At 36.5% G+C, this 26526-nt stretch overlaps 1 protein-coding gene across 48 annotated transcripts in view; it reads right to left on the reverse strand.

Moving 5' to 3' along the window:
- PTPRD (protein tyrosine phosphatase receptor type D) overlaps positions 1-26526 on the reverse strand; it is a 2239943-nt gene that overhangs the window by 161566 nt on the left and 2051851 nt on the right. For 22 of the 48 annotated variants that reach the window (XM_045470157.1, XM_045470168.1, XM_045470171.1 and 19 more), the window contains 9 exons: positions 23200-23333; positions 20542-20686; positions 17024-17329; positions 15934-16127; positions 13771-13797; positions 9752-9869; positions 6585-7172; positions 6050-6150; positions 4993-5252 (listed from right to left, as the gene is read on the reverse strand). In XM_045470157.1, the coding sequence (XP_045326113.1) occupies positions 4993-5252; positions 6050-6150; positions 6585-7172; positions 9752-9869; positions 13771-13797; positions 15934-16127; positions 17024-17329; positions 20542-20686; positions 23200-23333 (1873 nt within the window). The remainder of the gene's footprint in view (positions 1-4992; positions 5253-6049; positions 6151-6584; positions 7173-9751; positions 9870-13770; positions 13798-15933; positions 16128-17023; positions 17330-20541; positions 20687-23199; positions 23334-26526) is intronic. The other 26 variants (XM_045470194.1, XM_045470207.1, XM_045470206.1 and 23 more) reach the window with 7 other exon arrangements.

The following is a 26526-nucleotide window of genomic DNA, read 5'->3' on the forward strand; positions in this document are numbered from 1 at the left end:
GGACTGCCTTTGCTGCATCCCAAAGCGTTTGGATTGTTGTATTTTCATTTTCGTTTGTTTCCATATATTTTTTAATTTCTTCTCTAATTGCCTGGTTGACCCACTCATTCTTTAGTAGGGTGTTCTTTAACCTCCATGTTTTTGGAGGTTTTCCAGACTTTTTCCTGTGGTTGATTTCAAGCTTCATAGCATTGTGGTCTGAAAGTATGCATGGTATGATTTCAATTCTTGTAAACTTATGAAGGGCTGTTTTGTGACCCAGTATATGATCTATCTTGGAGAATGTTCCATGTGCACTCGAGAAGAAAGTATATTCTGTTGCTTTGGGATGCAGAGTTCTAAATATATCTGTCAAGTCCATCTGATCCAATGTCTCATTCAGGGCCCTTGTTTCTTATTGACCGTGTGTCTAGATGATCTATCCATTTCTGTAAGTGGAGTGTTAAAGTCCCCTGCAATTACCACATTCTTATCAATAAGGTTGCTTATGTTTGTGAGTAATTGTTTTATATATTTGGGGGCTCCGGTATTCAGCGCATAGACATTTATAATTGTTAGCTCTTCCTGATGGATAGACCCTGTAATTATTATATAATGCCCTTCTTCATCTCTTGTTACAGCCTTTAATTTAAAGTCTAGTTTGTCTGATATAAGTATGGCTACTCCAGCTTTCTTTTGGCTTCCAGTAGCATGATAAATAGTTCTCCCTCCCCTCACGCTCAATCTAAAGGTGTCCTCAGGTCTAAAATGAGTCTCTTGTAGACAGCAAATAGATGGGTCTTGTTTTTTTATCCATTCTGATTCCCTATGTCTTTTGGTTGGCGCATTTAATCCATTTACATTCAGTGTTACTATAGAAAGATACGGGTTTAGAGTCATTGTGCTGTCTGTATGTTTTATGCTTGTAGTGATGTCTCTGGTACATTGTCTCACAGGATCCCCCTTAGGATCTCTTGTAGGGCTGGTTAGTGGTGACGAATTCCTTCAGTTTTTGTTTGTTTGGGAAGACCTTTATCTCTCCTTCTATTCTAAATGACAGACTTGCTGGATAAAGGATTCTCGGCTGCATATTTTTCCTGTTTAGCACACTGAAGATATCGTGTCAATCCTTTCTGGCCTGCCAAGTTTCAAAAGAGAGATCAGTCACGAGTCTTATAGGTCTCCCTTTATATGTGAGGGCACGTTTATCCCTTGCTGCTTTCAGAATTTTCTCTTTATCCTTGTATTTTGCCAGTTTCACTATGATATGTCATGCAGAAGATCGATTCAAGTTACGTCTGAAGGGAGTTCTCTGTGCCTCTTGGATTTCAATGCCTTTTTCCTTCCCCAGTTCAGGGAAGTTCTCAGCTATAATTTCTTCAAGTACCCCTTCAGCACCTTTCCCTCTCTCTTCCTCCTCTGGGATACCAATTATGCGTATATTATTCCTTTTTAGTGTATCACTTAGTTCTCTAATTTTCCCCTCATACTCCTGGATTTTTTTGTCTCTCTTTCTCTCAGCTTCCTCTTTTTCCATAACTTTATTTTCTAGTTCACCTATTCTCTCCTCTGCCTCTTCAATCCGAGCTGTCGTCGTTTCCGTTTTGCATTTCGTTTAAAGCAATTTTCAGCTCCTCATGACTGTTCCTTAGTCCCTTGATCTCTGTAGCAAGAGATTCTCTGCTGTCCTCTATACTGTTTTCAAGCCCAGCGATTAATTTTATGATGATTATTCTAAATTCACTTTCTGTTATATTATTTAAATCCTTTTTGATCCGTTCATTAGCTGTTGTTATCTCCTGGAGATTCTTCCGAGGGGAATTCTTCTGCTTGGTCATTTTGGATAGTCCCTGGAGTGGTGAGGACCTGCAGGGCACTTCCCCTGTGCTGTGGTGTATAACTGGAGTTGGTGGGTGGGGCCGCAGTCTGACCTGATGTCTGCCCCCAGCCCACCGCTGGGGCCACAGCCAGACTGGTTGTGTGCCTTCTCTTCCCCTCTCCTAGTTGTGGGATTCACTGTGGGGTGGCGTGGCCCATCTGGGCTACTTGCACACTGCCAGGCTTGTGGTGCTGGGGATCTGTAGTAGCTGGGGTGGGTAGGCAAGGTGCACGGGGGCAGGAGGGGCAGGCTTAGCTCGCTTCTCCTTAGGTGATCCACTTCAGGAGAGGCCCTGTGGCAGCGGGAGGGAGTCAGATCCACTGCCGGAGGTTTGGCTCCGCAGAAGCACAGAGTTGGGTGTTTGGGCGGAGGGAGCAAGTTCCCTGGCAGGAACTGGTTCCCTTTGGGATTTTGGCTGGGGGATGGGCGGGGGAGATGGCGCTGGCGAGCGCCTTTGTTCCCCACCAAACTGAGCTCTGTCGTCTGGGGGCTCAGCAGCTCTCCCTCCCTTTGTCCTCCAGCCTTCCGGCTTTCTGAGCAGAGCTGTTAACTTATGACCTCCCAGATTCTAAGTTGCGCTTGCTGTCAGAACACACTCAGTCCCTCCGGCCCCTCCGCTTTTGCCAGCCAGACTCGGGAGCTCTGCTTGGCCGGCGAGCCGCCCCTCCGCCCCGGCTCCCTCCTGCCAGTCCGTGGAGCGTGCACCGCCTTGCCGCCCTCCCTACCCTCTTCCGTGGGCCTCTCGTCTGCGCTTGGCTCTGGAGACTCCGTTCTGCTAATCCTCTGGCGGTTTTCTGGGTTATTTAGGCAGGTGTAGGTGGAATCTAAGTGATCAGCAGGACGTGCGGTGAGCCCAGCGTCCTCCTACGCCGCCATCTTCCGAGTTCTCCCTATAATTGTACTTTTAACAGCTGATTTTTTTCAGTTATCTTCTTTAAGTTTTCTGGACCTTTGTAAATTCTTGACAGTATACACTTTCCTGAACATTCTTTTGCCATGAACTTGCTCTGGCTTGGTTCTCCATTTAACCCTGTAACAAATCCCACTCTGTGTCCTTTACTGGCTCTTTCATCCTGAGACCTTTACTTTATTTGGCCTTTTGCTTCATGTCTTCACCTCAGTGTCTCAGTGATTCCATCTCTTTCCATGAATCCATTGCTGCTCTGTTAACAATTCTCAACTTTCTACCTATAATCATAGCAATTTCTTAAACCCACATCTCTAACTAGATATTTCACTGATACCTCATGTAAAACATACACAAAATTGAAGTCATCAATTTCTTCCTGATTTTTCATTCTTTCGATGAATGGTGGCATCATCATTCACTTCGTCATCCAAGCTCAACTCTCATCTGTGACATTTTCCTTTGATTGATCCCTCATTAAATTGGTTACCAAGTCCTACTACACTACTGCTCTCATCTGCCTCTGCATCCTATTTCCCTCATCACCTTCTGATTTCAGAATCTCATCATTTACTTAGAATCAACCAACTATGCAATGACACCCCAACACTTTTCTCTATGGTGCTCCAATCCTTCCAACATATGCCTTCAGGAGCCACCTTCCGTAAGAACTGTCCCAATTATGTCACCATATTGCTGCTAAATGTGAAGATCCCAATGGCCCATAAACTATGTTATAAATGGCTCTTCTTGACCTTCAAATTGTTTATATTAAGTTTCATCTAAACATGATCATGTGGGATAGAAGCAATGAGAAAGCAAGCAGGCAGCACAATACTCTACCATGTAGCAGGTACTCAATATATATTTCCTAAAATGGAAAAAAAGGAAACCTAGGTATTATATAAAATGGTACATGTCATTCTCCTGCATAAAAAGCTTTAATGAATTCCCACTGTCTATAGGATATAGTCCCAAGTTCTGAGTGTAACTTGACTCTTGTATACTTCTCTCACTTCTCTCCTCTAGACCTTACAAAATAACTTACTTCCTTCACTAATGAAGGATTTTTTTTTTGTATGTGCCCTACCTATCCTTAAAGATTAAATGAGAAACTTCCTTGACCCATTGAGAAACTTCCTTGACCCATTTAATTCTTGGTTAGCTGCTCTTACAATAGAGTATAACTCTATCATTAGCATGTATTATGTCTGTCTGTTTCTGGGTATCCCCCACTCTTTGCTAGTTCTTTTTTTTTTAATTTTTTAATGTTCGTTTACTTTTGAGAGACTCATCATGAGCAGGGTAGGTGCAGAGAGAGAGGGAGGCACAGAATCAGAAACAAGTTCTGGGATCTGAGCTGTCAGCATGGAGTCCGACGTGGGGCTCGAACCCACTAACCATGAGATCGTGACCTGAGCCCAAGTTGGACACCAACCAACTGAGCCACCAACGCACGTCTATGTTCATTCTTTGAAAACAGAGATCACATCTTCTTTTGTTCTCCAGGGCCAACCTCAATACTCATACTTAATAGATAGCAGTGAAAATATTTTTTTTTCTTCTATTGGCTACAACCAGCTAGCTATACTGGTTATAAAATGCACTGGCTACAATCAACTAGCTATATACAACCAGTAAATACCACTTTATTGACTAGATTTATTTTTTCAATTCAGGCCCATTGACCTCTACACTGTGCTCCATCTAAAACAGAAAACTTGCATTTTTTAATTTTGTTTTTCCAATGTCGTTCTGAACATTGACTTTTGAAATATTTCCTTTCAGCACACATCTAAAACAACAGTGTCATATATCAGTGTTATCTCATTTCCCAAAATGTCTTTAAGTTTCATACTCTATTCTAAGACTTCCTCACTATTATATTTGCCAAATACCAGAGTTATTCAACTATTCACCTTATTATGTATTCTATGACATAAATTCCTTTTTATAGCAAGGACCATACTCTATTTGTCCATCTCTCCTAAGTTACATCATTCCTGAGACATTAAGAAAAAATGCTCAATGTTAAATTAATGAGAATTTGTGTTACAATGAACATGAGAACATGGTGCAACAAAACTTGAATATAACTGAGATCTTTCACAGAAGGATCTTTTACTCTACCAGCAATAGATTCTTTTATAACCTCTATAATACTGAGGTTGAGTTTTCTTACTTCCTTACTTTTCTATCCTTCAGCTCAGCCCTTCAGTCAACTTACTTTATATTCTCATTGGCGGGTACTTCAGGCAGTTGCACAGTGATCATGCCATCTAGATTTGTCTTCCCAATGAAGGCAGGCTTGGTACGAAGTACATCTGGTGCAGTCTTCGCTGTTACCCTGTGTTGCAGCCCACCAGCACTGTTTCCACGATTTGTCAGCACAAATGAATATGACTTCTCAGGCTTTAGGTTGACAATTAACTTCTGTGTAGCTCGGCCATCCACTTCTTCCACCATTTTCCCATCATCATAAAGAATCTAGAGACATACAACCAGTCAGGGAGATCTGCTTCTCAGAGAGGCAATGTAGGTTTTCGCAACTAATGTGTACTTGTTTATAGAACACATATATCAGGTCAATTTTAATTTGGGGAAATTACTAAGCTTGGAAGCGTTCATAAATTCTAGAGGTTGTATCAATTTTTCTTTTGGTTCTCACTTCATAATTATATAATGGTTCCAAGTGTATCAAAAATACACAAAAATGTACAATATTTTCAATATTTGACCTGTTGGTTGCATATAATCTTAATGGAAAATAGGCACATATGCTATAGATATTCAAGGTATTATTCACATCACTCTTTTTTCTAAATATTTCTAGTCCTGTTCCTAAGTATATTTTTGTTTTCAAAAGTGTTCCTCTATTCTCTGAATTTCATAGACTTGTACTTCTTGTTAACGTCTCTCAGTAGCTCTCAATTGCAAATTAGAGTTTAAAACTTACAAAGAATTCAGGCCAATAAACAAATTTTTAAAATCCCAGGATACTGCATTATAAAGAGATAGAAACCATGTAAATTTCAGTGTCTGGTAGGAAAACAAAAGCACTAGCTTAGATGTAAAACACTTATCTTGGAACTATAAGATGACTGACAAGTAATGCCACCCCTAGGTGGCTCCTGCTTTATCCTTTGAGTGGAAGCCAAAAATGAGAAAATCAAGTTTGTGTGGCTGAATCAAAGTGGTGTGTATGCTTTCCAAGTAACTTACCCAGATGAACTGCACCCCCCTTTTACAACCATGATATCTTACAAATTAGAAAAAGAACTTACTTTGAAAGGCATGGCAGAATTATAATTTTCTGGAATTTCCCAAGACAACAGCACTGAAGTCTTCATTACTGCTTTGACATGAAAATTTTTTGCAAACACTGCTGGAAAAGGAAAAACAGTGTATTTAAACTACTCCTAAAAACATACGACCTGTCCTTTTCCACCATGGAAAATCGGGTTTAAGTTAGATGCTGTCTACTTTGATCAGAGAGACAAGTGTGATTTGCCTACCTGTTTATACTATTCATTTTATTATCCCATTTTCATAAAGATCTCTCTTTTACCTCCAATTCAGTCAATTATTGTATTTTCCTTACCTGAGAACATTGGGTGCTGTCAGCCAGGCTTGCTTGGCATTCTATAACCGAAATCTAAGGCATCCAAAACATGTTAAGTTTTACATACTTTACCTGTTTTGCTTTTGCTGAACCTATTAATATGAATGGTCCGATCAGTTATTTATAGCTTCAAAATACTGATTTCCAAAGACCGACATTCCTTTAAAGGAGGAAGGCCATAAGCAGACAAATCCTACCTTGATCCACAGGAAGTGTCCTGAACTGGACACTGGGACTATATGGCCCGGGCCCTTTGCTCGTGTGAGCACGTACTTTTACATCATATGTGGTATCTGGTTTTAAGCCACTGAGTGTCATAGTAGTATCAGCTGGAACAATAAGCTGCTCCATTGGAAGAAGTGGGATGTTGATATCCCTATACAGAAGAGTATACTTGGTGATAATGCCATTTCTCTCTGCCAGGACAGGTGGCTGCCAGGATAACTGGACGGACGTTGAAGTGGTGCCTTCTGAGTGGAGGTTTTGAGGAAATCCAGTTGGGACTTCTTCTGGAACAGAAATCTCCTTCACTATTTCTTCCCCAAAGCCCACTTTGTTTCTGGCTGAGAGCTTGAAGATATAGGATGCTCCTTTATGGATGTCTGTAGCAGTAAAGTGGTCTTCTTTCTCAGAGAACTCAAGAGTAGTGAGTGGCTCCATATCTTTCCGGCCAAATTTTAGACGGTAGCCCTGAAGAGGTCCAAATGTGTCCACCGGGGGGTGCCACTGAATGAGAGCAGTATTCATTTGAGTGTGGTTAATCACAAGCCGGGGTTTCCCTGGAACTGCAACACATGGGATGGAGTGCTGAGACCAACCAACACAGACGTTCACACTTTAATCACTACTGAATAGGAACACCACTCTATGGGAATCCCCACTTCTTTATTTATATATAAAAAAAAGCCTTGGTCTATATACCTTTGTAGAAATATGCTTCTTTTCATACTTAATTATTAAGGTAGGCTGAAATACCAGAATTTGATAACAGACACAAATAGATTTATTAAAACAATAATTTAAGGGAATTAAAAAAAATTCCCACATATGAAGGTTCATGTCACAGAGAAATGAGGGTGAGTAAAGATTAGCTAATTAGATACATACAGCTAATAAGAATCATGATTATACCATATTTAATTGCTGGGTACCTGTAATGTACCAGGCACTGTGTTAAGATGAAGGATCTCACTTGATTTACATTTTTCATTCCTGACTACACACTCTGATTAGTTATTATCTTAATTTTCTATGATAAGAAAATGACACCCAGAGAGATAGAAAGCTGCATAGTCAGATGTGTAATAAATGAGAAAGCTCTAAGACAGCCCTGGGTTCATCTGGATCCATAGCCCAAACACTTAATGATATTATTATGTTGCTTATAAGTTTTTTTTTAATAGGTACAAAATCATGTTGCTTTGAGTTATTATGGATATAATTTGTACTTTTTGTCTATACTTTATACCTGTGGAGAAACCATGACTAAGGAATGCTTTTTGACTAGTAGGTTGGCTGAAAACAAAACTCCGTTTTTCTTTTCTCTTACAGAGATTATAAATCTGGATTTGCACACCTCTAGCGTAGGCTTGGCTGGGCAGTATAAACACAATAAATGTACAGATGTCTAAAATAAGCATCGCCTATTTCAATATTCAAGTCTCTATTGATTAAGAAAGACCTAAAATTGTAAATGGAAACACCAAAATAATCTTCTCTGTGAATAAGATCCACGATTCTAAATAATTTTTTGTATAGCCACTAAAAAGTGATGAGCCAGTCTTAGCTGTTAAAAAAGACAATGTTATTTCTTTCTCTGGGAGTCACATCCTTTGGCTATAAATTCTGTACTTTCTTGTCCTTATTATGGTATCCCTATCTTATGGCCAACAGGAGTTTGATGCTTTATGTAAGACATCTCAGACTCATTAAGACACAATTATAAATATAGGTGAAAGAAGTGTATTTTCTTCATTTTGGGATTCAGTTTCAGGAGTTTACCCTTGGCTGTTTACCTTTCAATAGAGGCTGGTTCCATCGTCATTCAGCATGCCCCCACTGAACATGTATCTCCTAAGCACGGCATTAAATTAGCTCGATACAATGCTATTCTTTAAAAAAAAAAAAAAAAAAAAAAAAAAAAGGAAAAAAAAAAAGCCCAGAAGACATTGCCTTAAAGGAGTTTTGCCATCTGTAATCCTGCTGCTTGAGGCAGTTCCAGGTGGCAGGATGTAAGTGAGGCAAATCTTATGACATTTAGACAAATTTGGCAGTGAGCATGGCACCCAAGAGGGTACTCAACATCACAGCTGTTCTTTGCTTTATGCCTTTACATAGAGGTGTGTTCCTAAAAAGTTGTGTGAGAAGCGATTCAGGAGGAGTAAATCAAATCATAGTTTAAATGTTCCATGGGAGATTGCTATATAAAGGGATTGGAGGAGAATCCTTTTGTAATTATGTCTTAATTTATTGGTTTTACAATGTCAGGTCTTCTTTCATGCTGGCTTTTCCTAATGGGAGCCGATCAAACTAACTCTAAAGAGCATTAAGAAACTTTGTTCTTCGGAGAGGAGCAATCTGACATTTTGTAGCCTTTTTGCTTTTCATTTTTCTGTTTCCGATCTTTTAGGTGACTTGCCACTCCCCCCACCCCTTAGAATCCCCACTGCAAGGACTGAGGAGGTGAAAATGGCAAAAAACACAAAACCATAAGTCATCAACCCAGTTCAAGATGGCAGCTCTTCTAAAAGGGTCTGCTGCTGAGAGGTGTTGAAGCTAACAAGTGACATCTCTGTCCACATGATCTTCCCTCTGGACATTCATAGGACTTACTCTTCCACATCATTTGTATCTCAGCTCAAATAACTTTCCTCTAAGAGACCTTATCCAATCACTCTTTCCAAAGGCCCCTAGGGGCTATCCTATCCTTAATGCCTACACACCTTTATTTTTCAACTTCTCTGAAAATGTCACTTACTGATGTTTTATATATATATATATATATATATATATATATATATATATATCCATTTGTCTATTTATTAATTATCTAGCCCTACTCAGAACATAAGTTTCAGGAGGAAAGAATATTTCTGTTTTGTTGATTGCTGTATCCCCAGTACTGGAGGTAGTACCTGACATCTACTAAGGGCTCAAAAACATATTTGTTGAATAACTGATCGAATAATTTGGGAAAAGTATGTTCTTGCTTTGCTTCTTCTGAACTATATATCAAAAAACGCAAAAGTTGACCACAGCCCACTTATTGCTTCTGATAGAATTCAACATACTATTTGGAAAATTAATATTATTGTCACCTGGAAGATGTTCAAGGCACATACATATATGCACAGATAATGCTTACCTGCCCCAGTGGTGGACACCAGTTTGGGCTTGCTTCGTGCACCATCTCCTTTGGTGGTGTAGGCTGTGACGGTGAGGGAGTAGGAAGTTTCAGGTTGTAGCCCAGAAATAATCATGTCCTAAAATGACACAATGGAATGACACTGATTCAAAATGCTACAAATACCCTGGGGGAAAATCAAAACATCCATCTTCATTCTATGCATGCTTCATTACTCCCTGTAGCCATGCTTTCATGCCTGGCTCATGCTATGGATGATCTGTGTTCATGCTGACATTAAAGTGGGGACTTCAGCCATCCTAAGAGGTAGTTCTGAGAAGTAGTAGTTAAAAACATGAAACCTGGAGCTGGAACTCCTGAATTCTTTAATTTAAACCTGCATTTCCTTATTGACTAGGTTTGTGATCCAGGGAAAGTGAGTTAACCCCTCTGCACCTCAGTTTTTCTTGTAAAGGTTGGAATAATAGAAGGATTAAAGGAGTTACACCCAGCAAACACTTACGGCTATGTCTGGCTCATAGCAAGCAACCCAGACACCAGCACTCATATTACGCCAGTAGCTCTGTACATGCGTCCTCTATAGCCTGGTCCACAGAGCAGTGATGGTACTGATGCCACTGCAGCCTGTTTTATCACCATTTTGCCAAGTGGCTGATCTGTTGGACTTTGATATCTTGACAGCCAGAGAAGTTTCTTAGGACTCAAGTAACATACTGGTTAATGATGTAGATTATGGACTAAAATCATTACCCAATAAGGAGAATTTTCTGGTGATTTGGAGTCGTCCATAAAACCAAAGAACAATACTTTTTCTACCACATCATGAATGTGGGCTCAATTAATTCTGCTTAGAAAATGTTAAATATCACAAACTATTTATTAAAACTCTAGTTTTCTCTAAGTTAGGGCCCCAAACTGTGGTGGTTATGACTTAGATCTGTTCTTCCAAATTGGAGATTATATGATTTTTTACATAGAGTGGTTACTAATTTGTTCTGTTATTTTCCCCAGAGCTGCTGCACAAGCGCATGCATGCGTGTGCGCACACACACACACACACACACACACACACACAGTTAAAAAAACAAAACAAAACAAACAAAAACAAAAACAAAAAACCCTTTCAGATATTCGGGATAGCTTTGCTTTCAAACTGAATATAGTTAGAGTTAAGAAAATGTACAATGCCATTGACTTCCACATCTGAAGACAATGCAAGTGAGAGTTCATGGAATAGACTGGATTGTGTACAAGACAAGAGGATTTCTCTGTATAAGGCTGTAAGGGGCATCATAGAACTCAATTGTTGAATCTTATCCCAAATATGACAGTTTTTGACAGTCTCCTTTTCTTGAAATAGTAGGAATGTCATCAGAGTGGAAATTCAAGAATTTCAGATATCATACCGAAGAGCCACTGGAAAAATTATTCTGCCAGATGAATGGGCTAAATTTGGGAGAGAGATTTTATTTTCAGGACCTTGGAATAGTTTCACTAACATTACAGAGACTACAAAAACCATCCGAATCACCCAAGAGTAGCAGTAGATACAATGGGTATTCCAAAAATTATAATGGGAAAACACCAGCATTATTGCTTCCAAGGTCCCTCTCACATGCTATTGGATTTCTGCTGAATGTAGGCAAGGCTAGGGGAAGAAAAAAGCAAGGCTTGCCTCTATCACCAAATTTATATGTGGAAGAAATTTATATGCTCTGAGACTTCTATATGTCTTTTTCATTTATAAAATTGAGATTAGCCACACATGTCCTTCCTCTCACACAGACTGTTACAGGATAATAAATTGTAATGCAATTTGAAATTGGTCAAACCCTCTGCAGTGGTATAATCACAGCTGGACACACCTCTGTCTGCCTGGATCCCATCATTTCTTGCATTACATTTTCTTTTTTGAAACTGTGTGCATACTCGCTCAGGGATTTCCATACCCTCTGTGGGGTGATGTGGCTGATATCCTGGCCAGTTCCTCATTCTCTTTGTCTCCCCCAACTCATCTCCATTCAACTTCTTGTCCCTGTCCCTTAAAAGTTGGCATTCCCAGATGTTCTGAAACAGTTACTGGCCTGCTGTGTTTCTTTTTAGTCCTAAAAAACACATTTACAAATTTTAAAGAATTTTTTCTATCTATATACTAAATTCATTTTGTCTTGATTTCCCATCAGGGCACCAATGGCATGTACATTGTAAATATGTGAACATTTTTCCTTGACAATCAATTGTTCCCTCAAGTTCAACTTAACTAAAGCTCAAATGTCATTTCCAGAAACAAACTCCCTTGCTTCTATACTTTAGTGAATGGTAGAGCATATGCCAAACTTATGATTGATCTTGATCTCTTTTTCTTCCTCAAATTCCTATTCAGCAAGTTTTTGTTTTTAAAATGGTGACAAAAACTGTCCCTTTTTCATTTCTGCTGTCTCAGTTTTGTTGGATTTTTTATAATTTCATGACTGCTTTAGTGAAAGAGTTGTTTTTGTGTCCCTGTTTACTCTCTTCTTTCTTTCTAATCTATCCACTAAGTCATTTTTAAGCTGCAGGTAATAACCCATTTAAGTAGGTCATGAAATCAATGACCAGCATTTTGAAAAGAAATATAATATACTTTAATGAAAAATATTAAATCTTACATATATTTAAAAATAAGGTATCATTTTGTAAGACCTTTATTTTAAACATATGAACGCATTGGTCATGATATTTAATTCATTCTTACTATGGATCACAGTCAAAAAAGTTTGTAAAATACTGTTAGTTCCATTAAAACTAATACCTTGCCCACCATATTTACCAACATTCCCAACAAGAGCCCTGTGTTTTGGCAAAAAATAAAAATAAATAAATAAATAAATAAATAAATAAATAAAATGAAAGAATACCCTTACCAGTTTGTCTCTTGTCTCTATTTTTAATTTTCTATATCTTTCCAGTACTGAAGAGTTAAAAGCCACTTCTTTAGCTTGACACTCAAGTTTTCCCAACATTATATTAAATGTTATTTCTTAGCCATAGTTAGAGCTAATTTACTAGCCTGAATCCCTTCATTCATGTTAAATTGGCAAAGCTCACTATCAATTGACTATATGACATTCTTGACTGTCCCAATGACTGCTTCTCCTGTACTTTAAAAAATATGTTTCTACCTCCAACTCCCCAATACACACACACACACACACACACACACACACACACACACACATTTTCCCACTCTTCAATCCTTACTTATCTTTCAAGTTCTCAACTACATTTTAAGACCTCTTCTTGGTCCATGGCCTCCAAACTCACAGCTCTTACTTACACTGTCACTCATTTATTAATTAATTACACATTGCTTGAGGTCATTGCTTTTGTTGTATTTTATGAAACTTTTCTGAACTTTACATACTTCCTAACCACCTACTGTAAGCACTTAGAAGGCAAAGACACATCCTATGACTCCCATGGAAACCTTTACATAATAATAAGCTCTCAATAAATAACATAATCCAGTCATCAAAATATTTCTAAAAATTCCTCTCTCAGTGAAATACTTTCTGCTTCTTGGCATGACTCATTCAATTTTACTCAAAATTCTGTGGGTATAACAGAGAGTTGCCATTTCTAAATATAATTAGTACCAGATCTACATTGTTATCCACCTAAAATGTAACCCTGGGGTAGGATAGATGAATGGCCTATATCAAACAGCTTGATATCTCTCATCTGGGATGTCTCCACTTGAAGCATGCCTCCTCTAACTGTGTCAAAAGGCAGAGTTAGTAGCAGCCATAAAAACAACATGAGCTCATGATTTTCTTAGGCAATCAGTAGCAACATGCCAATTTCACAAAATAAAAGCCTAAATAAAAAGGATACCATAGAGTGAAGATAATTTAAAAATAATTTGTTAGTTCATGCATCCAAGCAATCTGTGATGACATATCGCACATAAGCGAAAGAGGGGTGTAGAAAAAACAAGCATTTGTAATCTGTTTTTGACAAAGCGTCCAAAAATTACTCACATGTTCAGTAGTATCATCAAATTCCCACTGATTGAGATTAAGAAGGTTGGGGAAGAGGAAAACAAAATAAAAAGAAATGAAGAGAAATTTGCAGACTTAAAAGGCAATGTTGCCCTCCTTAGATTAAAAAAAAAAAAAAATTGAAAAAATAAGCAATTGGAACAGTGTGTACAACAAAATTCTAAAGAGAAAGTATGTATGCTGTCACCCTCACCCCTAATTCAGAGGTCAAAAGTAAATATGCTTTGTATTAATAGCATTAAAATCAGATAATACATATTTTTCAATGTGTGGTTCATTGGAATGAATCAATTAAGGCATAATGTAAAGCTGATGTTTCTAATCATACACTACTTTATCACATTTATTTTGACTTTTTCCTTATGTTATGCAATTAATTTATGTCAGTAATTAGATTAACACCTTTCATAAAATATTGGAATCTTCTAGCCCCAGAGAAGTCTTGCAAGGTGCAATGGAATTTCAATGAATAGTTAGCATACGAGGTAGGCAAGAAAAAACAAAAACAAAAACAAAAACAAAAAAAAAAAAACCCAAAAAAAACCACAACCAAAAACATATATACATAAGCAAAATTAGCACATTAACAAATAAAAGACAAAGTAGAAGAGACGGGAAAAATGTTGACATTTAAGGCATTTTGTATCATATAATTTCATTAACCAAAATGAAAACACTGGCAAAACTACAGGTTTATAATGTAAAAATATCTAGGACATGAAAGAGGCTATCAGAGCATAGTGGCCATATAATTTTTTTCATAATTTCAGACTTACAAAAGAAAACATAGGCAACAATGGCTTTATTAATTTCAGATTGTGAGTACTTTCTGTTTCACAGATAGCACAAAATAAACATTTAGAAAAAACAAGTCAACAGCCAGAGTCTAAAGGAATATGAATCTAAAATATAAGTTTACAGAAGTAGACTTCAAAACCATGTAACTGGATTTGGAGCTGATTAAGCCACTCATCCAGATCCCATTAGTTAAGTAAGTGTTTTTGTGAATTGATTATATTAAGACATTAGGTCAATGCTTTCCTTATAGCCACAGGGATATGTATTGCTCTCTTGTCTGCACAGAGACAAGAATGCAAAATTTGGCAACCTAACGTAGTATTTCTCAACTTGGCTCACAGTCTACTTCACTTTCACACAAAGGAAGGAATATTTTACTGAAATAAACTTCAAATTTTCCAAACCCCATCCATTTCCATGCCCAGTGACCAATTTGCTAGATAAGCACAACAATCTATTCATAACATCCCATCACTCCTGGAGCCAGTATAGGTGAGCTATCTGTGGATTATATGTAAATCCCAGCATAAGTTATTAACTGAAATCTTCCTCTTCTTTTCAGGTAAATATGTAGAATACAGGTAAATGTATTATGGTATCATCCTTTGAAACACTTTAGTTTACGGAAATAAAATGGAAACATTTAGTGCTCTGCTTTAAACAACTGATTACAAAAGCCAGTTGTGACTGCATGATTATAAACCATCACTCTAGGATCAACAGAGTTTCTCACATACTCAACTCTTCTTCATACTTTTCTTAACTTGGCTTAACATAGAGGATTCTCATTTATTTCCTGGGAAACTGTAAGTTAATTTTTATGGTCATTATCTTCATTTTCCAGGAAATCAAATAATTACTTGTGAATACATGGTTTGATTAAGTACTAAATAAAATACTATCTGGATACCTTTCCTCAACTAAGGATGTGTATTCTTCAACAGAAGTCCTACACTTAGAAATTAGATCAACTTAGTTACAAGTAGTTTTAGCATAGCTGCTTACGATTCTTTCTGTTAATCTGATTAAAATCAATTCAATTTTTTTGAAGACAGAAAGGTAAACTCAGATATCAATATAGAGAGTTGACTATCTTTATTTTAAGAAACCAGTTACATGTTCTTAATTAGGCTTGAGTGTCAGTTTATTATAATTTACTTCCTCACTTGCTGTCAACTCTGAGAAGGTAAATACACATCATGTGCTTTAAAAACTGGAATTTTGTACAGGATTTTTTAAATGTAAAATAAACAAACAAACAAACAGGGACCATTTCAAGGTATGGACTAAAATAAAAGTATCATAAATAAATAAAAACATAGGTATGTATTTTCAGAGGCTTACCTGTGCATCAGCCAGCATCACATCCTTCAGCATGGGCTGGCCCTTGGGCTCACCATTTTCCATCCTCACATAATGCACCTGGTATCCTCTTATCTGGCCATGCTGTTTATTGGGCACAGGTGAGCGCCATGAGACTTTAACAGATGTTGAGTTGACAGCCTCTACCTCGACTTTGCGAGGAGGACCACTAGGAACTGGAACAACATCATTGGATAAAAGAAAATTATAGGCACTTGTCCCACCCAGTCAGAGTATTTTCTTTACTTAGGTTTTAAAAAAAAAAATGGGCAGACACACTATGTTTCCTTTGTGGAATACAAACATTTTCAAGCAATGAAAATGCTCAACCAATCTGCTCTACCTTTTAAGAAAAGATCAAAAAACATGACCGATGCCAAAAAAAAAAAAAAATGGAAGAAAAAAAGAGTATCAGAGAAATAGAAAAACATGTAAAAAATGTACAAAAGCCAAGGAAGATGCTTTGAGGCCCAAAGCATTAAAGCACAAAGAGGAATAGCATTGAAATAATAACAAAAACTGGTTGTTGATTGTTGTGTGTTTTTTTTTAAAGGTTTCTTTTTAGCAGAATAAAAAGATTCTTGATTATATGGGTTTTCTTCTCTTTTTTTTTTCTCGTATCAAAGGTTTCCAAACAACAGATGCCAAAAATTGAATGTCGAGCATCAGTGTCTCTGAAATATGCAAAACAAAAAGGCAACAAGAAGATAAGAAGACAGTTTTGAAAAGTTTGCTTCAAAATGTAAAAGAAGTTATTCAAAAAGGCCACGAAAAGTGCAGAAGACTTTAGACGGAAGTATAGAGAACGGCCTGGATTGCAAGGTCATACCAGCAAACTGTTCTTTTAAAGGGAAGCGAATTATTATGTGGAGATTGAAAAAAAAAAATGCCCAGGCTGCAGCAAAGATAGGTCTTTGGCAAAAACTACGAAGTTATAGCGATGCTGGGTAAAAAAGATGAGCAGAAAAACAAAAAACAAAAAACAAAAAACGGATTACCGTTAGCCTATCAAAAGACAGCAGACCAAGACTGTGTCAGAAGGGTGCAAACTGACGTAGCAGAGGCAACATACCATCTTCATCAGTTCGAACCAACACGGAGAAGCTCTCGGGGCCAGGGCCGACGTCTGTGTGGGCTGTCACAGTGATCCGGTACTCAGTCCATTTTTCCAGCTGTTCCAAAAGGTAGTTAGTAGTGTCCGAAGGAATTCCCAAAATCTCGTGAGGTTTGTCATCTTCTCCATCCACGGAGGTGTACTTGATGGAGTATTCAGTAATAATGCCATTCTGTTTTTCCACTGGTGGAGGTTGCCAACTTACCAAAATACTAGTGGAACTTGGGCTGGTGCAACTAATGTCTTGAGGAGGAGCTGACGGCTCTTATTTTGGTAGTGAGTTAAAGGAAGGTTTGAGTGAAAGGGCAGGAGTGGTTGGAAAAAAAAAAATGATAAAACAAAAGAAAAGGCAAAAATAAATAAACGAACAATAAGGGCAACAAAATGAAAATAAGGCTTTGAAACTCAAAATAAAAATTTAAGTATATGTACCTTGGCTTAGTAATATGAATAAACCAAAAAATGAATAAATGACCAGAAATAATTGTTAAATAATGGGTGGGGGGAATATGTGAACATGAAACCTTGAGATAATAGAGCCTCAAATAAAATTACCTACCTGCAATTTAAATTCTTCTTCTAAACCAATCCCTCAGTATTTCCCAGCCCTACTGCACAGACTACCCAACTTTAAAAAAGCTGTAAATATGGCAAGATTTATTTACATGAGAGTCAGATGATGCTTCACAGATGCCGTTTCAAGCTTTCATTTCTACATTCTAGAATGAGGGTGATTCATGTACAGTATTCATTCGTGAAAGGGTTTTCAAGTGTAAAAAGTTGCAGTAATTGTTGGATGCCCTTCCAGCAATTCCAATTAAAAAATAAATAAATAAATAAAAGCCCGAATATAAAAGTGTTCCCTCTGACTATCTGAAAAACGGAGCCAGCCTGACCAGTTTTAATGAAAGGTGTTAATCTAGCATTGACTGTAGCCCATATACAGTGAGCATGCAGAATCAATAAAGGATGAAAATGCATAGTCCAAGATTTACCTACCCGAGGGTAATGTCAGGCTTGTTGATTCTGACTGTAACTTGTACTTACCCTACATCAGCTTTCAGCTTTTTAAAAGAATTTATTATAACTCTTCTTGAGACATCATTACTAGTAAAGAATTAGATTCCACCAGCAAATTTTGGTAAAATCAATAATAATCATCTATCCCTTATAAAATGTCAGTAACAAAGCCATTAAAAAGAATTGTTTAAAAAAATCCTGAGAACCATCTGGAAAAGATATGACTTATGTGCAAAATCTCCTTCATTTTGTACATAGTTATTCACACAGAGTTTACATAAGAGTTAAAAGAGAAACTTTCTTATTGTCCATTCTAAAATAAAATGGTCACTTTATGAGCGATTAGTTTCCATCAAATTACCCAAACATATCATTACTTGAAAAAATTTAAAAAGCAATAAGAGCAATGCAAATGTTATTAAAAAAATATTTGGAAGTTAATAATATGTAATTCCTTAGAATAAGAGGGATAAAATATATTTATTTATTTATTTATTTATTTATTTATTTATTTATTATTTATAGGTGAATCAGTAAATCATTTCTAATTATATGTATTTAAATATGGAGTTTGGTTATTTCCTGAGACTTTGTGGGTCTTAATACTATGTAGTGTCAGGTGTATCTAATTGTTTACAGGGTTATCTGTCTTTTTAAGTTTACATGTCTTGTGATCTTCATCATAGTGAATCAAAATGAAAAGCTCCCTGTACTGATCATAGGGAAATTCTCATAAGAGAAGCTTGTACATTTGGAGTAAGGTTTGCAAAATCACTAGAATATCTATCATTTTTATTGATTCTGGCTACAGGTTCTTATATTTCAAATTATGAAACTATTTCATATGCATTATCAGTATTCATAATAAATTGAGTCATTCATGTAACAGCAAGACTCATTTGTAATTCTTTTTAAAAAGCTGACTTGGTTTTTACTGCATTGCTACCTTCAGACCTCCTATTCCATGAGAATATATTCAACATTATTTGGAACTTTTACTTTAATAAAATAAAGAGTAGTAGATAAGCTTTTGACGTGGTTATAAAATGTCTATTCTAGCTCTGTATATTTAAATATATGTGTATGAATGTATGTATCCATACATACACTTGTAAACCAGGCAAAATACAATATTGAAGCATATCACATTTTTTTGTAATTAAATTTCTGATTTTAAGAATTATGTTCTACAATATTAATTATTAGCCTGCTCGGCATTCAGAATAGAATACAAAACTGCATTAATTTAAATGTTTCAGTTTATAAAAGAAAGGGAATTTTATGGGAATAGGTTATTATCCCTAATGGATTAAGTAACAGAGACCTAATACTTTTTGTACCAACACTCATGTTTTGAGAAAGAGAGAGAATATATATTTATCTTCAAAAAACCCTGGAAGATTTTAAATTTCTATAAGAAAATGAAATAATAGAAAACTTGCCTATGTGAAAGAAAATTCATTTTTTAGAAAATGTAAATTTCGTCTTTGCTGAAAGGCCTAAAATTTAGGTCAACAGAGCATCCACTTTACAAAATTCAATGTATTGAGATCACACATATCTATTGCATATGTAACTATCAAAAATCACATATAAAATATAAAGTATAAAAAAATACCTAAGGAATAACTCCATAAAACTGTTCAAGGTAAATGGTTGTTTAATAGACTAATTATGGAAACTTACTAATAAAGAGCAAACAATTGTATTATTATGAGTAACCAAACTTTCCATCAAAAATAAACTTCCATATTAATACTTTACACAAAGCAATCTTCCCTGGATACAATGAACCCCCATTGTGATAAACATAACTATGCTTTAGGTTACGAGTTCCAAAAAGAAATTGAACCTGAGGAAATAAAATACAATTTAGGATTGCAAATGTACTTGTGATTTCCATTGTTCCTAAATTTGTCCAAATACAGATTTTCTATGAATGTTCCAAATTTTCACATGTACTACTTGCAGACTTAATAACAAACTAGTCACAAGAGCTGAGCTTTTCTCTGAGTAGAAACAAATACATGAAATAAAGACCTGTTAGCAAAATTAAAACCTCTGTACTTAAAAAACCTTAAAACCTCTGTTGCCTCTTTAGTTTGCTAAGCCCTCTTGTGATTATTTGGCAGTGTTCTCAACCAGAAGTTTGCTTTGTAGCCTTATAAATCATTATACAGGGCCTGGTAAAACTTTCACTCATTTTCCTCATGGAGCTCTCTGAACTTCTCAGACTTCTTTCAGTTTAGGAAGTGGGAGAATGGGATCTGCTATTGGACCAAGTTGGAGACCAACACAGGTCACGGTTGTAATCCTCAAAGTTGGATGCTTACTAGCATAGAAACTACTGACTAGCAAACATATAAATTAGCTGATTTGTTTATTGGTGGGGATAAAAGGCCGCAACACCTGCTAGTGAAAAAAAGGACAGAAAACAAGCAAAGAGAGACACCTACTTGACTGCATGGTTCTGGCTGATATTTCAGCTGTGGAAGCACCCAGGCCTTGAGGAGAGCGTGCAGCCAGACGGAAGTAGTACAAACTGTTTGGTTTCAGTCCTTGCAGTCTGTAAGATGTCCCTGGCTCGATGGTAATTCGTTGCTGTGGATAAGTAACAGAAGAACTGGGTAATTTCCATTAGGATTCATGCAAACATTTTTATCACACTGCCTGGAACCTCAGATTTCTGTTATTGAGGTTAGAAAGGCATCAAAATATCACAAATAGAATCCACAGTGAGTATCTAGGACTCTATCAGGGGAATTATACAATGAAAATATCAGTGTTTTAATGGTGAATTTCTACAACAAATAAGGTAACTGGAATAATGGAAGCCACAGGTCTTTCTAATGATGATCCAGTTACCAAGTGCATCAGATAAAAGGAAGGTTGAAAGGCCACTACCCATAAATGGGTTGTATTGAAGGTGCATGTGTTGCTGTGATGTAGCCCACAATAGAAACTGACACCCACCCCTGATGGTGGAGTATGGCCAACATGTGCAATTTCACCTGAAGAGATGTCTAGCTCATCGCCCATGACCTTCTAAATCTAAACAGGAGCAAAGAAAATATGACCAGAAGTAGCATCAGAAACTGGTGTACAGGTTATATGCGGTTGCTACAAAATCTGAAATGGCAAAGTCCTGATGGGATAAAAATGATGTTAGTTACTGAAGAAAGCTGGATAATTTATGTGAAATCATATCATTATTCTATGTTGATTTAAAACAATTTTAAAACTTGTTTTTCTTTGTGGCTATAGAGCACACATAAAAAAGTCTGAAACTTTTCTGCAAATTTTACCATCATAAAGGGCTTTTGAAATAAGGCTTATTTAATTGAATGTTATAATTCTTACTTTTCATGTTTAAAATTTGACTTGCATTTTAGCAAAAATATAGCTATGTATAATCAATCTCATATTGAACATTAGCCTGTAGTAAGCCTTAAAATACACGCTGATATGTAATCTAGTATTGGCATAAATAATCTTAAGGCTTTTCATTGAATAGAGTTTGCCGTTCATACAAACAGAAATCATTCAAGGGGAATTCAAATATAAAACTAGAGAAAACATCCCTAAGGGATTCTGGCTCACAAATAGAAAAGCTTTTAGAAATTGTAGATTTCCCAAATGGTAAGCAAAAAAAGGGATTCCCCAAAGAAACAATTGTAGAACAGAGTTGGTGTACCAACATTCAAGCATCTACATCTATAGCATTCTCAAAGGATTTCCACTCTTCTGTGCTGTTATTTTGTTTTCTTTTGTTTTTCAGTTGGGTAGTGGTAAGAATATAAAATAAATTAACATTGAATTGTGTGTCTTAATAAAAGCTGGTCTTTTTATTGCAGTAACATAAATCCTTTAAATTATAGCAGCATTTCAATTATAACCTTTTGAGTGCTTAATTCATATTGGCTTTGTTAGCTAAGTGTAAAAGCATTCCATTTGGAGTTTGGTTTTGGGAATTCTGCTCAGTTCTAAAAGATGTAATAAGATAAAAGTTTATAGGGACATATTAATTTACTATAGCATTCAGAATGATATACCATAAGTTAATTGATAATATTTCACTTAGTATGTATTTAAAAAGGTATTTCTGTTAGGATTTAGGGTTACCTAGCTTTGTGAAGATCTTTTTAAGATAAAGAACGCTAAGCAGTATAATAAGATGAGTTGTGTGGATTGAGTTGTCACGTGTAGTTTCACTAAGATTTTTGTCCTAATGCTCCTGGATTGGATTTCACAATAACAAAATGTTAGATGTATCTTACTATTGATTTCTATAATTTATACAAAGTGCACTCAAGAGGCAGTATATGCTAATGTTTAAAAAATAGATTCTGGAACCTGACTGCCTAGATTTTCAAATATCAGGTCTGCCATTCAGTAGTGTGAGATTTGGGGGAAAATATTTAATGTTTCCTGTGCTTCTGTTTTGTTATACATGAAATTGATTAGAAGTAGAGACTGACTCATGGCACCATTGTAAGAATTGAAGGAGTTAATATATGTGAACCCCTTGCTATATCTGTTACCATATGTATTAATTATACTAATTTTCTCCTCTTTTCAGGAACTATCAACAACTTTCAGCCTTCTGCAATCCACAATTATTTTATTTGCATAGCACACTCAAACATTATATGTGCTCACATTAATATCAAATAACTGTTGGCACACAAATAAACATTTGCTATGGGGCCTCTTTCTCTGAAACCGGTTTGGACAAATTCATCCACCTAAAGCCTTGGAGCTCACTTAGTCACATATCTGCAGTGACTGACTTAAGTACTACAAGGCAGAAGAGAAATAAAGGAAGTCCCTGAGTCCCAGGGGCTATATTCTTTTAGATACTTTTAGAAGAAACTTGGAAACCTGAAAATAGGAACAACAGCTGTTTTGTTGTTGTTGTTTGCCTCACTCCATCCTCCCAAAGGCTTGAAATTAATATTCTGTTTTTATCAGGCAAGTTCTTTTTTTGATGAATAAATCTGACCCACCAAATTCTCTATCGATATCTGAGCTTTCAGCAGAACTTGAGCAAATACACAAACTAGAGTAGTGCTCCAGTATAGTAAATGGTCAGAAGGTGAGAAGCACAGTCCTACCTCCTCTCCATGCTCCCCATCTTTGTAGACCAGTTCATAGTTGGCAATGGTGTCTGAACGTGGAGGTGTCCAAGACAGCAGAATACTTGTTTCAGACTCAGGTTCTGCTTTGAAGTTTAGTGGTTGCCCTGGTACTAAAAACAGGAAAGCAAAGGACTGAGCTCACCATCACCATGAGTATTCATAAACCCTTCCATTAGTGCATCTGCTTATACCTCTCAAAATATATCCACATGTGTCAGCTTAATGGAGCTAGCTCACACTGTATTTGTCCTTGAGAAGTATAAAATCTGTTCAAGATATAGTAGAATTATAAAATACAAAATGGAGCAGTCTCTGAATTTTATCTCAAGAATAATAAACTAATTTCATAATATTGTTGTACTAAGCGAGATGATTTATATAATGCACTTGGAATATTGTCTAAATCATAACAAGTGCTGAATACATAAAAACCTATTCTTATTTAAAATTGAGAACTTATTCTCTAGCACCACATTTAATTTTCAAAATTATTGCCATTAGGTCTACAAAATCCCACCTTCACTCCATTAACAAAACCTATTGGTAACCAGAATCACTTAGTATTTTTTCTTATCAACACACAGTTTGAAAAAGAGGTGAAGTAAGACACAAAATACCCATCACATTCAAATAATTCTAATCCCTAATTGACTTTAAATGAGTTAACATACAAGGCCTAATGTAAACTTAATATTGTCCCTAGTGAGATAGAGTCAAATTACCACACAAATCAAAAAGTTTAGATGTTTATTATCAGAAAAATAGTAATTTAACAGCTGTCATCTATAATTCTCATATTAGTCATATAACTCATGGAATAGACAATTTGGAAGAGCTATGTATCAGATGTAATAAAGAATAGGACTTCTATCTAGCTTAAAACACTTCACCCAAATATTTTATTAACCCCAACTCCTGGTTAACATCCTGGTAAACACCAAATCCCATTGGTCCTCTATCCCTTGTACACAAGGTTAATGTAGTTCAGCGGCATCACTAGCCCAGCTACCCTTACACTGCTCTTGGACAGTGTCTGCTCTGACTGGTTGTTGGCCATGCCATGCTGGCCACTAAATATTTGAATCATTACCCCTGATACTGTGGCATGTCTCAAAGCACTATAGTTGACCCCAGGTCCATATTTCCAGAAGTAAACATGAGAATTTTGTGTATATTTAATAAAAAAGCAAGAACACTAATACTTTATTCTGGGAGGGAAAGAACGCCTAAAGGGTTTTTGGCAAATGGTCATAAGCATTGAAAAACATGAAAAATAATATACTTTGTAACTTCTCAAATAATACTTGAAGCATCATTTTCATAAGTAAGATCTTTGGAAATATAAAATGCATTACTTTTTCTTTTGTAGTCATCTCTCTTGTAGCACGACTAAAAAATTGCCTTTTGTTTAAAAAGAGAAAGTCTAAACAGATCTACCAGAATGGTTTCCAGGAACCCCAATTATTATTTTATTCCTCTGCCTGGTCTGTTAATCTATGAGTGTGTGTGTGTGTGCACATGTGTGTGTACCTGCACGTGCAAGTATACACACTCATGTCTGGACTGATGCATAAAGTGGCCAATAGTGCTTCATATTACTAAGTGCATTCATAACCTTTTCTCTTTTTTTTTGTATCACAGGCCTTGAGATTCTCATTAATTTGATGCCTCCATGAACATACTTTTTAAACAGCGTATCTGTTTTTTTTTTTCTTCCTTTTTTCTCTTTAAGTACTTGCCCAGTGAGAGACCTTACTTACATAATCATCCAGACTGAGAAACGGAGACAAAAGAAGCTAAAAAAGATCAAGAGCAAGAGAAGGGGGGATAGAGGGAAGTAATAAACAGGAAAATAGCAAAGCAAACAGAGAACACATTAGTTCTAAAAGGGACATACCAAAAGCACTGGCAGGAGCAACAATGGAAGCCAAGAACAATCAGAGAGGGAATTTATGATTGGATTTTAATATTCAGATGATTAAGGAGTTCTTAGCCTAAAAATACATACACAGTGAGAAGTGTGCTCACTTCTTTTTCTCTACTTTTGTTTCCTTTTTTCTTTCTCCCAACTTCTACAAGTCTGGGAAAGAAGAGCCTTTTGATAACTCCTGACTTACGCCAAACCAGAACCCGGTCTTGTCAAGAATTAAAAACATGGACAGAACTGAAGGCCTGCTCTCAGGATAATAATTGCTTGTTATGTATTTCCTCCCTGCCTAATGCTAATAATGAACTGACATTGATTGAAAACATCTTGGGAATCTAATTAACTTTTTCTTACTTAAACTGTTTATGTTTTTGCTTTTAATTTATCTTGAACAGATTCCCAGTGGGTCTCAATGTTTCATCCTTGTTTAGTAACACAAGCTTCATCTGACCCTCCAATTCTATTAAGACACCTCTCCTAAATGGTGAATTAAATAGGCTCAAAGTTTCAGAGGTATACCGTCCATTCTACTCTTAGATAAAATAAATAATGGTCAGATGACTTCAAATGATATATACAAGGTTCTCTGCTTCTACTTTGTCCTTTTGAAGTAGTCTGGAGGGTAACTTAATTTACTAGATTTTAAACTTATGGTAGAAATAGAAATGTCTAGAGGCACCAGGAAAATGAGTACAGAGACCAGGTGGGGCCTGGGGCTGATAGGAGAGTGCCTGTCCCACCTGAAGGAGTTGGTAGTATTCAGCACCAGGAGACTGATGCTTTTGCTCTTTTGTGCACTTGCCTGAACAAAACTGAAGTTGATAACAAATTCTAGGTAAAATCTTCCAATTTTAACCATTTGAAATTAATTGAACCAATTGAAATTAATTGAAAAACACTATAGGGGGGAAATGATATCTACAGGCAAAATCTAGCAAATGGGCCAGTGCTTTAAGAGACCTTTTATTATATCAGGCTGTATGTTCATAAATACCTTTAGGGTGTAACTACTCAGACCCCCCTGGGAATTAGAGATTCACCTAAAGAGATTTCTTCCTCAGAGGCATTTAGTCATAGTCGAAACAACAGCAATGAAACTGAGGCATCAAAGTAAAAGAAAACAGCTGTGAAATTAATGGGTTTATTTTTGCATTCCTCAAACATAGTAGTCCTAATGATCATAATATATATATATAAAGAAGCACTTTAGGGGGGCTCCAAATGGTCTTATTTCTCTGTACTATTTGGAAACACAAGGAGCACTTCATCCTCTGTCAGACAGACCCTTTATGCCAAATGTTGTGACCAAGGTTCTATTAACATTTATGTTATCTACCTCCTCCTTCCCTTCTCTCTCTCTCTCTTTCTCTCTCTCT

The sequence above is a fragment of the Leopardus geoffroyi genome, chromosome D4 (genome assembly GCF_018350155.1).
Source record: "Leopardus geoffroyi isolate Oge1 chromosome D4, O.geoffroyi_Oge1_pat1.0, whole genome shotgun sequence".
NCBI lineage: Eukaryota > Metazoa > Chordata > Mammalia > Carnivora > Felidae > Leopardus > Leopardus geoffroyi.